An 18,728-nucleotide genomic window follows, 5' to 3' on the forward strand; every position below is an offset into this window, starting at 1 on the left:
TACTTCTCCACAACAATTTACTATTCCCTTTTGCATCTTTAATTAGATTAAGGAAGAAATTTGCCTTTGCTTTTCTAAGTAACGTTGTGACCTTGTTTCTCAGGCTTTGATATATTAATTGATTGGAGGTTAATCTAGTTTTGATAAACTTTTTAAGTGAGGCATCTCTTTTCTTCATAAATTCCCAGAGGTCACTATTGAACCACAGCAAACCTTGTTGAACCACAGCAAACATCATCAATAAATGCACACGTTTACGTTGATATTTTGGACACTTTTCTTATCCCATCAATTGAAAGGATGTTTGGGGATGATGAAATCATTTTTCAAGATGATAATGCATCTTATCATAGAGCAAAAACTGTGAAAATATTCCTTGCAAAAAGACACATAGGGTCAGTGTCATGGCCTGCAAATAGTCCGGCTCTTAATCCAATTGAAAATCTTTGGTGGAAGTTGAAGAAAATGGTAGTTGGAGCCAGATTGATGAAGAGTACTGTTTGTCACTGCAAGCTGTTATAAAAGCCAGAGGTGGTGCAACAAAATACTAGTGATGTGTTGGAGCGTTCTTTTGTTTTTCATGATTCCATAATTTTTTCCTCAGAATTGAGTGATTCCATATTTTTTGCCCTCTGCTTGGTCTAAAAAAGTAAACGTTACTGACTGCCACAATTTTTTTTTCCTGATTTCTTATAGTGTTTCTTAAAGCCAGAAAGTTGCCATTTGAAATGACTTTAGTTTTGTGTCATGTCTGTGATCTGCTTTTTTTCTGTGATCTGCTTTTTTTCTACAAAATTAAACAACTGAATGAACATCCTCCGAGGCCGGTGAGTCCATAATTTTTGCCAGGGGTTGTATGTAAGTCTAATTGGAGCTGGGGATTCCCTGTAGATCGTTCAACGCCTCCTGACTGTAACTAATCCATTACATACGTATAACTGATTTTTTTCCTTTATGTCAGGATTCTTGAACGAGTGGCACAAAAGGAGGACACAAATGCAGACCCACAGACAGAAATGAGGGAATAATCAAAAGGCTTTATCTGGAGGCTAAGCAGTGGTTCGGTTCACGGGTAGGCAGACAGCGATACAAAGGTAATAGGCAGACGTTGGGCTGAGGTGTAGTCAAAAACAAACAATGTTCAAAAACACAGTGAGGCAGAGTAGGCAGGCAGAGATGAGAGTAGAGTCCAAAAAACAAGCAAAGTCATACACAGTAAAAACAAGCAAAGTCATACACAGTAAAGGCAACCAGATCTAAGTCAGAACTATGGCATGGAAAAGAGCAAAAAAGGGCTTGGACGAGGGCAGAAGCACAAGGCATGGAGCACAATGAACTAGCAGTGAAGAACATGAAAGACAGGGCTTAAATGCAGGTGGGGTAATCAGGACGTGATAAGAGTCAGGTGTGGAGAAGGTGAGGACATGACAAAGATGAGTCCAGCAGGTGCAAGAGAATGCAGGAAAGTGAAACTTTACTAAACAGAAGCAGAGTGAAAGCTGGGGCAAGAGGGTGCAGGAGAGTGAAACTAAGTGAACAGAAACAGAGAAATCAGTGACAAAAACTAGAAAATAAAATGAGACCAAAATAGTACAACAAGGAAAAAGATCAAGACTAAACTAGAACGGAACTACATGTGGCAACAATATATAAACAGACAGTACATCCAGTGACTGAAAAGAAAAATCAACAGAGCAAATAAAGGACAGAGACAAAACTAAAATGACACTAACTATGAGGCAAAAGAAAACAACCAAACTGAAAATCACCAGCCAGGGTCACAGACAGATGGCAAAACCAAACAGGGGCCAAACCATGACTATATATATATATATATATATATATATCAATTCAATCAATCAATTTTTTTTTTATATAGCGCCAAATCACAACAAACAGTTGCCCCAAGGCACTTTATATTGTAAGGCAAGGCCATACAATAATTATGTAAAACCCCAACGGTCAAAACGACCCCCTGTGAGCAAGCACTTGGCTACAGTGGGAAGGAAAAACTCCCTTTTAACAGGAAGAAACCTCCAGCAGAACCAGGCTCAGGGAGGGGCAGTCTTCTGCTGGGACTGGTTGGGGCTGAGGGAGAGAACCAGGAAAAAGACATGCTGTGGAGGGGAGCAGAGATCGATCACTAATGATTAAATGCAGAGTGGTGCATACAGAGCAAAAAGAGAAAGAAACATATATATATATATATATATATATATATATATAGAGAGAGAGAGAGAGAGAGAGAGAGAGAGAGAGAGAGAGAGAGAGAGAGAATTTTGTCCGTTTTGTACATACAGCAGATTTCGATTATAACGGACAAAATTCGCTGGTCCATCTGAATCCATTATATGTGAGTTTTACTGTATATAAAAATGCTTGTTGTTCCTAAATGGTTAATATGATATGTTTGTTAAACCCCTTGAATTAATCATGATTGCTTCATTGCAACTCCATTGAGGTGGTGTACAGATGCTAATTTACATTACTGTCAAACTAGTTATGGTCCTGACTGGTTCTTCTGCACATGAATGAGTTTTATTTTTGTGTATACTTGACCTAGCATCTGCAAATGCCATCTATTAAATGTTATCATAACAGCATAAATACTCTGTTACGCTGTTCATGGCAGCAGCTTGCAGAGGTGGACGTGTCATCATGTCTGTTTCAAAACTTCCACAGTCTAAGAGGTTGAGTGCGAGGAGGAAGAGTTGAAAACCTGTGTGTATCGAGCTTAAAATACCGATTTCTCTGTGCTTGTCAAGTCCCACCCACTTCCCCTGTGGTCAAATCAAAGCGGGTTGCAATTATAAGCAGTTGTGTTTCGCTTGGGAATGTGTCATATCTCAGAAACATGAGACACTCAACCTTCAGTGTTCATTCATCTTCCATCCTGATGGCTCTGGTCTGCAATCAGAACAGAGAGCCAGGGATCGGTATTTTCATATGACTTTTGGATGGGCTTAGTTTTTCATTTTAGCTGTGTTGCAAAACAGTAATTGAAGCGTATCGCTTTCATCTCCGCTTATCTCCCTTTGGAGCGGCGCTCGTCTTCCTGGCGTTTGCATGTACTGACACTGTTGGTTTATCTATGATATATTGTGTGGGATTCTGCTACTTGTTGTAGCTCACTGCTGATGTATATGGCAATTAAATTCAAACCCCAAAGAGGGAGAGCTCAGTTACAACTCACCACCGCCACCACCACCCTCCTCCTCCTGTCCGCTGCAGCCTCGCTCGTTCTCGCACCCCGTTCAATCACTGTCTTTTTCCGCAGCTCTCACTTCCTTTGATTCTCCCTTCTTTCCCCCTCCGTGTCTGTTTTTCTTCCGCGCAGGATTTCCGTCTCTTATCCCCTCTGTTAGCTTCATGTTAATAAGCGTGGTAATGGCGCTGCATGCAGTCAGAGTTGGAGACTTAATTAAAATGGTAAGTTTCGTCCTATGCAGTCAAAACAAAGAGAAGCTCTGATTTTCTGCAAGTGACACGGGGAGATTAAACAAGCCCAAATTCTAACAGGAAGAGGAAGCAGGAGAGCACAGACAAGACTGGAAGCTTCTATTTGTCAATTACTCTTTGTTGCCATTGGTAATCCCAGTCCACATGACTCAGTGTAATTACACTGTGAGTAAAGCCGTTTTGTACCAGGTATTAATAAGACCGCAGTGCCTTTTGTTCACTGAAAACACTGACGCTGATCACAGTGAAAACTGAAACAGGAAACCGTGTCATCTGTCTTTTCCACCTCCGCCGCCGTCACCTCTCTCTCTCACACACACACACACACACTAAATGATTGTGCTAGCGTGACTAGCACAGTGTAGCGCACTCAAGCTCCGGCAGCACTGGGCCAGCGGAACGGGCAGGACAGGAGCTGTTGCCATGGTTACCATTTCTCAGCTCGCTCTCTCACAGCCCAGAAAAACTGTGTCATTATCCTGTACTTTGAATACAAAGAGAGAGAGCGCGAGAGACAGAGAAAGACAGAAATGGCGAGACAAGGAGAAAAGAAGACAGGCGGTGGTTCCCACAGGCGTGACGCAAACCAACAAACACATCATCAAAATTTTCACCCTATTGTGCTCCTGCGTTTGGAACTTTTTCTTTCTCATCTCAGTCAGCGCATCTGCAGTTTCTTCTCTAAAAGCTGAACAAAGTCAGTGCGAGGAGTAAAGCTTGCAGAGATCAAGTGAAAGTAAGATCGTGTCAGGTGGTGGCACCATGTCCGTCTTCTTTGCTGGTCCCGTTAGAATCCTTACCAAGGGAACTGATTATGCTGCCAAAAAACACGCAATCTTTGCATTTGTTATGTAATAAACCTCCCATATCCATCCTTACTAAATACAGCGATGTTGTTTTTAACCTCACAAAAAGCTTCACTGTCGTAATAATGTTGCTGCTTGTGTGCGGATGTGTTTGTGCAACCTGAGGTCCACATCAGAGTTGCTACATTGTGAACTAATTACTTGGCCGTGTAAATAGCGGCACCCTGCTGATTTAGGCTGTGCAACATATGATTTCCCCCAGGTAGTGAGGTGCACGTTCGCCACACCACTCGTGCACATGCATGACATGCACAGGTATGTGTGTTTGCTGAGCGAGAGTGTTTTGTAACCTTGCAAGTTTGGCTTTATTGAGCTACGAGCTAAAAGCGTGCGTCTGCGAGCAGAGTAGCTCCTGCAAATGAAAGGCTGCCCTCTCCTTCTGCCTGACGCAGCTCTCCAGAGAGGCCTGTTTATATTACTGTTGGCCGTCTGCCGCTCACGCAAACATCACAAAACAAGCCCAACCTGCCATGAGACTGAGGACAAAAGACCTCATCTCTTCTCCTCACTCCAATGGTGGCTTTTTTTAAGTAGTTGATTTAAAAGGGGAGAAATGTCTGGATAAGTGATTTAACACCCAAGTATTTTTAGAATATTTCAGACTATGCCACTGCACCGGTTTGAGTTCATGGTTGTGCAACACGAGCTTCTCTCACAGCTGAGAAAGCAACTCATCTCAGCTGCGCCAGTAATTGCAATTTTTTCTCTCTTTCTCTCTCTCTCTTATTTGGAAGCACCACACCAAGTTGAGTGCAGGGTTGCAAATGGTGGGCGCAGCAAAGTGAAAGTGCAATCACAACTAATCAGCGCTTCTCTTGTTTCCCGTCCACAGCGCCCAACACTGCACCCTATGGGAGCACAGGATGCGCGCACGTCCTGCTGGCCTGCCGATACCTGGTCCTGGCGCTCTCCTCCATCATCAGCGTGTACTAGCAGAGGCCCAAACACAATGACTGTGACGAGCATTTATGAATCCTTTTTGACACTGCTGATGGCTGGAATCCAATCTGGTACAGTTTGTGGGAAGCCATGAAGGCCAAAATAATCAGCATTACTTTGTGTGAGGTTTTTTTTTTTATTCTTGTTTTTTTGGTGGGGGGGGGGATTTCTGTTATGTAAATACAGTACTATACAACTGTTTTTATTATTATTTCTTGTTCACTCCACTCTGACTTCTACTTCAACCTTTCTATCATATCAAAAGCTCCAAAACCTCCCAAATGAGTTGCTTTCATGCCTCCCTCTCTCCTTCTCTCTCTCTCTCTCTCTCTCTCTCTCTCTCTCTGTCTCTCACTTCCTCTGGGAGGCAAATCTGACATTTTCATCTGTTTTGTAAATGGCTAAAAAGAAGCAATTGTGCCAACTTTCTCAGTACACAGGATTACCATACCAATGTTGTGTTGAATGTATTCTGGGTTGTTAAACAAAGGAAAGACATTTAGATTCCTAACAATTTTGATTATGGGGTGTGCTTAAAAATATGAAGAAGAAAAAATCAAAAGAACAAAAGGGCAGGACTTTTTTTCAGGATGTGTATTGTCATGATGAACAGTGGTGAAGTTCCGCTTTATTGTATTCTGAAATTAGTCTTTGGGTTGCGTTGCCTGACAACCTCCGTTGATCAGGCAGCCATCAAAGTAGCAGAGTGTACTGTATTGTACCTTTACATTTTGTTATAGTGCCGCCTTTAATTTGCGGCCCGCTTTCCTCATCTGACCGAGAACATCAATCATTATTACAGAGCTCAAACACAATTCACAACATTGTACATTATGAAGGGATGGAATTGCTGCGCTGTTTATTTCTTGAAGGGGAAAAATATAAAACATAAACATATTTCTCCATCTTGGTAAGTGACAGAAAAGTTAAAACAAAACCCCAGTTTTAACTGTTTGCTTCCACCTCCAGTAGTAAACTAAAAACTCACAGGTGGAGTGCTAAAACCTCAGAGATGAACATTAAAGCTTGCACAGAACAAAAAGGAGGTTTAGTGACAGGCTACAGCAGTGCTGTTGCCTCATAACCAGAAGGTTGTGGGTCCATCCTCACCTGAGGCCTTCGTCTGTGGTGTTCCTGTAAACAATGCCCAAACAATTGCACTTTTAAACAATGTTAGATGTACTCTCTATAGTATCAAAAAGACACTTTCATCCATCATAAAGTAATGCTGCGAGTTTAAGAGTTAATATTTTAATTCCGTTGACACCTTCATAAAAATATGAATATGGTGATGGTGTTAATTTAACTCTATGCAAGTTAATTAACACTGACTGTTTTTTTAATTTGAGACAAAATTCTTCTGGTTTGACACTGTGCTCTTTACTCAGATTTTTTTGTTCTTTCCTTGAGTATTCGAACAAAAACACTTAACAAAAGTTAATGACAACTGTAATTTGCCTTGATGACAGTTCCCTACGCTTTGGATATCCATATTCTTAAAAGACCTGAAATATTAGCATTGAAAACCTAAATCCATGTAGAGAGAAACACAAACTGTAACTCTTCCAATGCTTTAGACCATTTGCCCCATTGCGTAGCTCTACATTGTATGAAGAGTAATGACAAAACCCTGAATTGGAGATAGTCTTCTGAGAGAAACAGTGGGTGATTATCAAGCCAAAAGTGATTTAAATACAACCCCAATTCCATTGAAGTTGGGACGTTGTGTAAAATGTAAATAAAAACAGAATACAATGATTTGCAAATCCTCTTCAACCTATATTCAATTGAATACACCACAAAGACAAGATATTTAATGTTCAAACTGATAAAATTTATTGCTTTTGTGTAAATATTTGCTCATTTTGAAATGGATGCCTGTGACACGTTTCGAAAATGTTGGGACAGTGGTATGTTTACCACTGTGTTACATCAGCTTTCCTTCTAACAACACTCAATAAGCGTTTGGAAACCCAGGACACTAATTGTTGAAGCTTTGTAGGTGGAATTCTTTCCCATTCTTGCTTGATGTACGACTTCAGTTGTTCAACAGTCTGGAGTCTCCATTGTCGTATTTGCGCTTCATAATGCACCACACATTTTCAAAGGGCGACAGGTCTGGGGTGCAGGCAGGCCAGTCTAGTACCCGCACTCTTTTACTACAAAGCCACGCTTTTGTAAAACGTAAAGAATGTGGCTTGGCATTGTCTTGCTGAAATAAGCAGGGATGTCCCTGAAAAAGACGTTGCTTGGATGGCAGCATGTGTTGCTCCAAAACCTGGATGTACCTTTCAGCATTGATGGTGCCATCACAGATGTGTAAGTTTCCCATGCCATGGGCACTAACACACCCCCATACCATCACAGATGCTGGCTTTTGAACTTTGCGCTGGTAACAATCTGGATGGTCTTTTTCCTCTTTTGTCTGGAGGACACGATGCCCATGATTTACAAAAACAATTTGAAATGTGGTCTCATCAGACCACAGCACACTTTGCATCTGTCCATTTCAAATGAGCTTGGGCCCAGAGAAGGCGGGGGCATTTCTGGATGTTGTTGATGTATGGCTTTCACTTTGTGTGGTAGAGTTTTAACTTGCACTTGTAAATGTAGCGACGATGAACTGTGTTAACTGACAACGGTTTTCTGAAGTATTCCTGAGTCCATGATATCTGATCCTTTATACAATGGTGTCGGTTTTTAATGCAGTGCCGCCTGAGGGATCGAAGGTCAATGTTAGTTTTCGGCTTTGCTGCTTATGTGTAGAAAGTTCTCCAGATTCTCTGAATCTTCTGATTATATGGACTGTAGATGATAGAATCCCTAAATTCCTTGCAATTGAACGTTGAGAAACATTGCTCTTAAACTGTTGGACTATTTTTTTCACGCAGCTGTTCACAAAGTGGTGATCCTCGCCCCATCTTTGCTTGTGAACGGCTGAGTCTTTTGGGGATGCTCCTTTTATGCCCAATTATGACACTCACCTGTTTCCAAACAGGTGCTCTTTGAGCATTCATCAACTTTCCCAGTCTTTTGTTGCCCCGTCCCAACTTTTTTGAAATGTGTTGCAGGCATCCATTTCAAAATGAGCAAATGTTTGCACAAAAACAATAAAGTTTATCAGTTTGAACATTAACTATCTTGTCTTTGTAGTGTATTCAATTGAATATAGGTTGAAGAGGATTTGCAAATCATTGTATTCTGTTTTTATTTGCATTTTACACAATGTCCCAACTTCATTGGAATTAGGGTTGTAGAACAAACATTTATAGTTAAAGACATGATGGCAACACACCGCTATCCAAGGAGAGTGAGAAAGTAAAGATGTACATATGTGTAACAAGTGGCCACACAAACAAACAAACAAACAAAAAAACATAATGTGGACATTGAACAGGGAAACAGTGGATTTTGTTTGATTCCACACAGCTGTACAGAGGCTCAAACCAAGTGTTATTAGACGGGATTACTTTTTTGACAAGCCCGTCAGTGTGGCAGAGCCGTCCTTAAGTATCTACAATCCATATTTTAAATAGGGATACTGCAATGCCTTAATAGTATCATAGACATGATATAACATCCCATAGAAAATACTTCCAGAAAGACCCTGAGGAGTGAAGCTCTTGAAAATACACAATTTATTTGACATATTATGGATTGAATGTTGAAGAACCATGACTTAGCTTTCAAATTACACACACACACACACACACACACACATATATATATATATATATATATATATATATATATATATATATATATATATATATATATATATATATATGCAGTATATAAAGAGGAAATGTCTTAACCGTTTTTGTTTAATTACACTGGATATAAATGCAGTATTTGTTGTACAGCTCAACACTGTACTTTAACTTCATCCTGTTTGGAGTTGGATTGTGTCACATGATCAAAGGGTTTACGGTGCACACATTAACACGGTATTTTCACATAAACCTGTATCTGCAAACCTATAAAGAAATAGCCATCACAGTGAAAGACTTAAAGCACAAATGCTATTCTTATTTTTTACCTTTATTTTCAGGTCCTTCTTTGTTTGTATTGAAATTATCAGCTTGTTTTTACAAATTATAAAATTATCGCACCATATGATCTTGTTTCAATGTTGAGGTAAAATGAAAATGGCTTAGAAGTATATTTATTCTCTTCCTTTATGAAAATAGTGTAAAAAAACAGCTGAATCTTGTAAAACAGAATATGTGGCTTTTACTTGAATGAGACACAGTATAGTTGTTAATGTTGTCGGGTTCATTTCGAAGCACCAACTGTCTTTTTTTAATTAGTCAAAAATGTACCTTAAAAGATCAGTGTTTGCAATCAAATTACTTACTTTATAAAACAGAGAGGGTGTGAACAAATGTAACTATTCTAGAACAGAATTGGTGTGTGTATATTTGGAGAAAATAGCAAACCTTTTTGTTCTGTAGAGCCGGTGTGTCGTCAGTATTTGCACACGCGTGTTTGACGATGTGCAGAGAGTATGATTGTGCTGCATGTCAAAATTAACTTGTATTATTTTGCGGTGGCCATTTTACAGATATTCATACTTTTTAATCAGTGGAACCACTTTTCCAGACTTCCTACAGCTTATTTATTTGAATCAAGTTGCTGATGAAAACAGTTGCAATACTTATTGTGGTGACATTCTGCAGTTGCGAAGCAGTTAAAGGGGACTTTCAACATTTTTCAACCTGTTGTGGGTTTATTTTTTCACTGGGGGAGGACATTAATTTGCTAGTAATTGTGAAAGCTAAAAACACTCAGTAAACCACTACTTGACATCACTGAACAGGCACAAAATGTCACTAAAAGCCAGCAAACCTCACTAAAAGTTAGCTTTAATAACCACTCATCTGATAACTGAAACGTTAACTGTGATAAAATTTAAACTTTTTGGCTGAAGCTACTAATAATCACTTTTATTACATGAATTTTGCTTTGGCATTGTAAGGTAAACATGGGGGTCCGAAAAAGGTTTTGTATGCCAAGATCAGATGATGATCAAGGTCTGCTTAAATATTTAAATGAAAAGCCTATCTGCTCACAAAAAGTTCCCTTCTTTGATAAGCTGTTAGCTGATTAGCTTAACTGTATATTCCCTTACTATAGTTGTCTGGTAGCACAGAGACAGTCCCTATGGACATTTGCATGTTTACCTCATTAAATGTAAATAACATTAAAAAAAAGATTAGCATACTAATTTAGCCATAACAGTTCACATCTTACCCTAGCGATGTAGCAGTCCGACAATGCTGCTGTCCACTCAGTCATTCCAAATCTCTTGCCGATGAGGTTCTCATTCTATCTCAGTGCTACCAGACACTTCTAATGACTTCATTGCTTGTTCAGTGATGACAACAAGCGGTTTAGTATGTGTGTTTAGCTTGCCCTGTGCAATTATATACTTGGTTAGTCTGTGATGGTGTTTGTTTTCCAAATCAATACTGCGACAATTACATTCATTTTTGCCCCAATGAAAAGATGAACCATACAACGTCTAACAATAGAGCCCAAGTAGCAAAATGTCGAACTTCCCTGTGCTAATGCTCCATATAAAATGTACTGGTTTTTGATTATTTTGAATAATGGTATTAACAAAACCCTTCTATTGAATCATAATTATTTGCAATAAAAGTCTTCATGTGACAATATTTAAATCCATATCTCTGTTAATGAACACATAAATGGATATGTTATTACTACTACTACTGTTTCCTAGCTTGAGGAGCACTGCTGTATTTATTCAGTGCAGTTTCAGATATTAAGTCTTCTTAGTTGTGCAGTATTGTGCAGATTTGATCTCTTCTCCTCTGCCCTGTAACAGTATAAATCCGCCTGAACGCAGATGACCAGATGCCACAGTACACAGGATTAACAGGCATTTGCATTTTGGAGTCATCACTCACTGGAGTGTCAGGAGGTACTGACTGACTGTACATCAGGCAACATTCCATCCTATAATACACAAGATGCAGATTAACTTACTGCAAGACCTTAAAGTTACCATGCTTACAATCTGCGGTAGTGTATGGTCTGAAGTGGATAGTCCCGTAGCATTTGGAGCGCATCAAACTCCACTTTGTTGTTTACCACAAGCAGATTAGACCATTTTGCTTTATAATTGTTATTCCAAATCCCCGCTGCACTGGGGAGACCAAAATGATTGTATATCCACAGCCTCTGATCTGAATCCAAACATTAAAGTGCAGGTTATGGCGGTATTCTCATATGGATTCCAGATTATGGCCAGATCTGATTCTCCAGACATTGGTCAAATTTCCCTTTGATGCACATAGCACATAACAGGAGGCTGTCTGTGTCGCACACATTTTTACCCACTGGATATACTCAGTTTTGATTAGATGAGCGGTGGCACTTGGGCAGGACATGCAGTAGATAGAACTTGATGCAAAATGTACTCTGCAGAAATCATTCATGCAGTCTGATTATTTCTCTACTTGTCCTTTCCAAAAGAAACTCCTTAATGTTATCATCTTTGACACACAGGGTCCTGTCTTGACAATCTATACTGCTTGGTCAATAAAGGCATAGCCCCGTTGCATCTGGAACATGTCCATCTCCACTTCAGCATTTACACGGCACATAATCTCAGCTCAGAGTAGGGCACATAGGGGTTGCATTTACTCAGTTAATCATGAGTGTATTTTATGTGTAGCATAAATCAAACCAATCAGATACTCATCTGTCAGTCCCTTTACGCAACCAGAGTGCAGTAGAACCTGGTGTGTTGCTACTGAGACAACAAACTCAAATGAAAAGTGTGTGGTGAGCTAACAGAGCTATGCTCAGTGCATCAAAGCACACAAGTGGAAAGTTGCCATTGGATGTGCAAACTAAAAAGAGGCCACAGGGCCCACCAACAGAGATCACCACCTCACCTCATGTTCACAGCTGACAGGAGATGAAAAACTCTTTCCACTTTTGGATTTAAGATAAGAGGATTTTAAATATTCATAGAAGTATATCGTTTGCTCTGACCTCGCACTTTGAATTTTTAAATGGTCATATTCTAAATCATCCTCGTCAGTCCAGCAGACATGGAACCTTAATGTTCTCTTTGAATGCCAGATTCACTCAGCTTATTTTTGCTGCTATGCTGCTATGGAAAGCATCAGCTATTCAAGCTGTGTCTAGTAACGGGAACACGTACCGTACTGAATGTGCCTTCAAAGTACTTTATCAATTATTTGACAACAGCATAGCCAGCCCCTGTTTAAATCACAACCAAAATGTAGAGTAGGTTTCTGGATGCAGCCTATGAGCTGACACAGTTATGAGACTTGCTCACAGTTTTTGAAAGGACAACTGCCCTTGTTAGTCTTGTTAAAACATTGCTAGCAGTCAAGCCTCTGAGTGACCTGCTCACCTTTGAAAATTGCATCATATGAAAATAATCCCAATCAGGCACCTGTGATTGAGTTATAAATTAACTTAAACCACATTTGTCCAAGCCATAATATTGCACAGTGTAGTTGTTAACATGTTGCTCAATAAAATTGTTTGGGGGGAAAAACATTCTGTAGCGTCTACATTTTTTGATTTAGCTGCTACTTCTGCCTTGGCTACCTTACCATGTTTTAATTTCTTGGTTTTATTTCTTGGTTTCTTGTTGTTGTTAGGTTTTTTTGTTGTTTTTCTTGTCTTGTTGGCTATATTGCAGTCTCAGCGTGTTACTAATAAGGTTTTTCATGTCAGCTCTGCCGTGGTGACCACAATCAGACAAGCTGAAAGCACTTAGATGCTCATGTTAAAAGCCCCAACTATACAGCAGAAATAAACATGTTTACAACCCGCAGTGGCAGCTGGTGAAAAAAATCTTGCTGGGGCTGGTGTGCCAATAGATTTCCCTGCCTAGTCCAGTACAGGCATTCAAATGAACAGTAGGAAAATTACTACAATTCCACAATAATCCTTTCATGTCCTTCTCAAAATCAGCAGTTTCACAGATAAAGTTAACCATTTACAGCTATATTAGGCGTCATTTATACTTTGGAAAGGAACAGTATCAAATACAACACTCAAGTTCTTGAGCAAGGAACATTTATTTGACACCAATTACAAACATAGTACACCATACTGTACTGCACTGCCATTATCTTCAGCCAATCAGATCCTGGGTTTCACAATGACACTCCCTTAATAGAAAATATCACCAAATTTAGACTCTTTCAAAATATGGAAAAATTCCTCAGTTGACAAAAGAACATTATGTAGGGGAAACCGGGGCACAGTGGACCAGAAATGTTGTTTTGTGGCAGCATAAACACATTATGCATAGGTTTAAGTTATTCTATTGTGGATTTAATACAGCAAGTTATTGTTTATAAGGCTGTGTTATTTCTCCCCAAGTGTAATTTACAGTACAATTTAAAAAATTTTGATTCACTGTGCTACGGACACTAATTCACGGTTATAATGTAATTTACAACTATTCAGGCCTCACACGGAAGCACCAAAATATATATATGTAGCAGATATTTAATAAAGCCTCCACACGGGGGACCATGAAGATGTAACCAAACTATTAAATAAAACACACACAGGCAACATAAAGAATGTAGTGTATAAGCAGTTAAACTCCCAAATTGAATTAGATTGGGTTAGGCACCATCTGATGAGTCACCAAAATAATTAACAATTTAGGGTTTAATACTTATTATTTAATTGTTATTCGGGGCACCACCTATTTATAGCATAGGTACTTTAATTTAAACATTCATTAATTTAGCAGTCTCAAATGAATCAGTCTCAACTGAATTAATGTCTCAGTTAATCTGATTTGAAGGTCTGAATTCACAATACGATTAACGAAGGGTTTCCTTCCAAACACAAAATGAACCACAGCAGAAATATTTACAATTTATTTACAAGTACACAAGAAATGAACAGTTTACTGGCATTTTTGGGGACAGTGATTAAATAAGTTCATTGATGGACACAATTCTTACTAACTCATGAGATGTTGAAAGAAAGAGAGTGATAAAGCTTAAAGACTTTAAGTGAATAAATCTCATTAGAATTTAATGATGAAATTTGAAGCCAATTATTAAGAAAAATATTAGACATATGAATATGTTTAAAAGGAAGAATAATAATAAGGAGGAGCCTCTTTGTATCCATTAACAACAAACCCTTTTTCTGGAACCTTTAACTGGGTCACTTAGCTGGTCCATTGAAAAGTTGGTTTGGAGGGCTCCGTCCGTCTGTCCATCCGTTGTGCTCACTTGGGTCAAGGGGTTAACTCAGCGGTCTCCCCAGGCAATCCCAAAGGCTTGTGTTGGCTTTACCGACAGGATGGCTGATGGTTTGAAATCAGCACTGTCGTCAGCTTGCAAGAACCCAGAGGCGGAAGGTGTTTGTTGAAAATGGTTTCTGGTAGCTTTTAAAAAGTTTGGTGGAGCCAGATTAAAAATCTTTGTGAATTTAGGAAAAGTTAAAACTTTAAAAGCATTGGAAAAAAAAAAAAATAGCCGACAGAAAAGGAGAGTCGCTTTCTGTAAATTCTCTATTAATTTGAAAAGTTCAGCATGGACGTTCTCTTAAAGATTCAAAAGACTTGACGCACCTTAAAGCGTCAGGTTAAAACTTTGTTAAAATATCAAAAATGAACAAAGAATGAATGCCATGTGGTAGCTTTAGCTTAGCTTAGCATTGGGGTCTTAGCTCAAGAATAAAAATTAAGCCTTTAAGAAAAGAAGAGAGAAAGAAGAGCAGGGAGAAGGTTGCCAGCGGAGAAGAGAGCCGGCAAGACTCTGTTCTAACTTTTTAAAGGGGGACTGATGTCACCAAACTCCACCCATTTAGGGTGTATAATCTCACAGAAACCTCATGTGGTCACAGTGCAGACACAAATGATTCACTTATTTAAACACATTAACTATTTTGTTATACTATTGTTCAAAGACACTCAAATGGATACACATTATTAATCGTCACTTAAACACATCCTTTGGATAAACAAAATACTTCACCATCAACATTGATAATGTAGAAAGATCACACTTAAACACCCATCAGGAGGAACACATGTCAATTAAATGGAATGATTATATGCAAAGAATACTGATGCAATTCTTTTATTTTAAAAGAATGTCTTTCTTCACTTAAACCTGAAAATAATAATAATAATCTGTTATCAAGACAAAGTTTTATGGCTAAGTGTTACCATGGGGAAGGGATATCATCTTGCAGTCTTGAGAGGGTCTGGCCTTGGCGTGAGACCATAGAAGTGGGTTCTTCAGGCCTGGACAATTTCAGATTCTGACGTGAAGCCATTATAATGTCATGTAATTCATAGTGACCGAAATGTAACCGTTAAAAAGGCAAAGGCTCCCCTTTGAAGAACTTTGAATTACAGTTTTGTTTTGCTGTGAATTCCAGTGTTAGCCCATGGGGGATATCTTATCTGAAGATCTCCAGATGACTGAGGAATTTCTCAACTGAGAGGGAAAACACTTTTGTCTGCAGTTCCCAACTCAGGTTTTTGTTGAGACAGCATTAATGTATTTATTTAATTAGGGCAAATCTAGGCCATGGTGCTACACGGGGCACAGTGAATCATCTTAGATTATAATGAAAAAACACATGATTATAAAGATTTTTTTCAAAATTATTAAATATATGCTGATACATATACAAACTATAATCAAGCAAACCAGCTAAGTAATGCGTGAATGTCTTATATAATGATAAAAGTCCTTTAGAAACTATTATAAATACAACTGTCATAATTTCTGTTCAAATGTGAAAACAGTTGTTTATATACACACATTATAGAAATAATTCATGGAAAAATGTATAACCTTTAACAAGTAATATTTGTCATCCACTTGATACTGGGGCTTAGTAAATCACTTTCTAGACTGATTCATTGTGCCCTGATTCACTGTGCCCCGGGTGTATGTGACACACGAGTCATCTTATCAAATAGCTGATAGTCTGGAGAAGAAATAACACATGCTCATCAGTTGGACGGGGTACTCTTCTAACTAATAATTTTTTGGGGCCACCTTTCTTCTGTTGTGAGAAATAAATACAAAGAATGACATCCACAAAATTTACTTTTGATAGGAAAAAAACTGACTGCACTTTCCACTTAGTTTTAGCCTTAATGTATCCAAAAAGCAAAACACTAATTTATAAGGGGGATGTCCTTATGCATAAAAATATGGCATAACTCCTGCAAATATATATGTAGTTTTCCAGATATAGCTACTGATTCAATGTGCCCCGCGATTCACCGTGCCCCGGTTTCCCCTACATCCTCCCATGTTCACACCACCTTCCAAAAAAGAGAGGGAATGAAAGAAGTGGTGTGTGTGTGTGTGTGTGTGAGAGAGTGAGAGAGAGAGAGAGAGTGTTAAGGTAATAATTTGCATGAACATTACTGAGTGGAATGGAGGCAAAATAAAGAAGCCAGAATAACTTAAATTAAGTAATTTGGCTAACTAATAACACCAAAACCTTTAAATTAAATTGGTTAAAATTAATTAACAGTGTAGAGACAAAGCAAATTAAGTATACAAAAACCACTTAATTAAATGCTTTGTTAAACTTGAGTTAGTCTGACTGTGAGCATCTTGTGTGTACTCAATAGTGGCTGAGTTAGAATTTCTTTAAAAAAAAAAAAAAAACCTGCAAATTGCTATTGTAGGTTTTTTTTTTTTTTTTTAAACTGAGTAAATCATTCATTTTAGACTGTGGAATATTTCACTTCCATGGGCTGATCCTCATTACATGTAAACTGAAATCAAAATGGCTGCAGCTTTGAACACTGTTACGAACAGCCCCGATCTCCCCTATTATAACTGGTCCACTGTACCAATAAAGATCACAGCTTTGACACCCTAAAACAAACAAACAAACAAACATCACTCTTTCGTTTTATCTTAAATTTTCATCCTCATTTCCACACCAACAGCAACATTCAGGAATAAATCCAAGCAGCTCGTCAGCTCACCTGAGCTGAAGTGGATCCAAAGGTGAGTCCGTAGCTGAAAACCTCAGAGGACTTAATGGCCAGGAGGAGCATGCAGCAATGATAAAGTCCCAAAGTTCTTTAACTTACTCCAGAAAAACACACGGAGACAAAAAATATATATAACCCTAATGTTATAAACACCAGGACTTTGCTAAAACCACAGGTGACCCAAGCCATTAAATTTGGCAATGCTGATTGGCTAAATACTTATTACATTTCCTTAGCAACCACACACAATTGGTTCATGGGCAACAATTCTGTCACCCACTAGATAATAAATTTGGTGATGTTTACGTTCTGTGCTTCTGTTGGTGGAAATGCACTGTTGAATGAGAGTCAGTTGGGTGGAAATGTTGTTTTAATAATTTAAATTACATGTAGGCACATACTATTAAGTAAATCTGACATTGATAATACTTTTTAAAAAATATATTTTATAATTTTTCCCCTCCACATCTGGGAGGGTGGTGCCCCAGCGCCCCCTATGGGCCAGTCGCCGTTGACAACCCAGTAGAAATGGTAAATAGACAGCATTTATATAGTGCAGGGGTGGCCAAGTTCGGTCCTCGAGAGCCGCATTCCTGACACTCTTAGTTGTGTCCCTGCTCCAACACACCTGAATCCAATGAAAGGCTCATTAAAAGTCTGCTAACGAGTCTTTCATTGGATTCAGGTGTGTTGGAGCAGGGAGACAACTAAGAGTGTCAGGAATGTGGCTCTCGAGGACTGAACTTGGCCACCCCTGATATAGTGCTTTTCCATCTACATCAGAAGGTCAAAGTGCTTTACAATTATGCCTCACATTCACACAGACACACACACACACCAATGTCATGGTGCTGCCATGCAAGGCACTGACTACCCACCGGGCACAATTAGGGGATCACTAAGGACCTCGTCCAAGGACCTTTAGTGATTTTCCAGTCTGCCTGGGTTTTGAACAGAAGATCCTCTGGTCTGAAGCCTTACGCTTAACCATGAGACCATCACCTCCCGTTTTTTGTTTGTTTGTTTTTACAAAAAAACAGTTTTGGTTCTCTATAACCTAAGTGTACAGGGGTGAATTTTTATATAGTTGTTCAGTTAAGCTATATTAAACCACAGTGTTATGGGGTGAATTTTTATATAGTTGTTCAGTTAAGCTATATTAAACCACAGTGTTATGAATAATTAAGATCTTGGTCACTTGACAGCTAGTGAATGCTGGGGCGGGTCTACGCAGACACCCACTAGCATATGTAGCTTACAGTAGCTACTAGGTGCTGGAGACTTTACCATGTTTATTTGAAAGAAAATGCTCAGAAAGGACAAAGATACTACAGCTTACTGTGTGTGTGTGTGTAACTGTACAAATGGAAGAAGTTGTGCTCCAGTATTTTGTTTGAGTGAAATGTCTGTATTATTTCATTTGAATATTAGCACCACTACCACCAAGC

The 18,728-nt window shown here is 38.9% G+C and overlaps 1 protein-coding gene and 1 long non-coding RNA gene across 2 annotated transcripts in view; both read left to right on the forward strand.

The window, feature by feature from the left end:
* LOC117518100 (neuronal growth regulator 1-like) overlaps window positions 1–5,812 on the forward strand; it is a 469,907-nt gene extending 464,095 nt beyond the window's left edge. The window contains exon 10 of the mRNA XM_034179163.1: window positions 5,158–5,812. Within this exon, the coding sequence (XP_034035054.1) occupies window positions 5,158–5,258 (101 nt within the window). The 3' untranslated portion in view covers window positions 5,259–5,812. The remainder of the gene's footprint in view (window positions 1–5,157) is intronic.
* A 3,216-nt stretch (window positions 5,813–9,028) lies between these two features.
* Window positions 9,029–17,834, forward strand: LOC117518717. The gene is made up of 3 exons (XR_004563049.1): window positions 9,029–10,092; window positions 13,598–13,607; window positions 17,824–17,834. It is a non-coding gene; the product is annotated as an uncharacterized LOC117518717 (long non-coding RNA).
* The last annotated feature ends 894 nt before the right edge of the window (window positions 17,835–18,728 follow it).

This window comes from Thalassophryne amazonica, chromosome 10 (assembly GCF_902500255.1).
Source record: "Thalassophryne amazonica chromosome 10, fThaAma1.1, whole genome shotgun sequence".
Taxonomy (NCBI): domain Eukaryota; kingdom Metazoa; phylum Chordata; class Actinopteri; order Batrachoidiformes; family Batrachoididae; genus Thalassophryne; species Thalassophryne amazonica.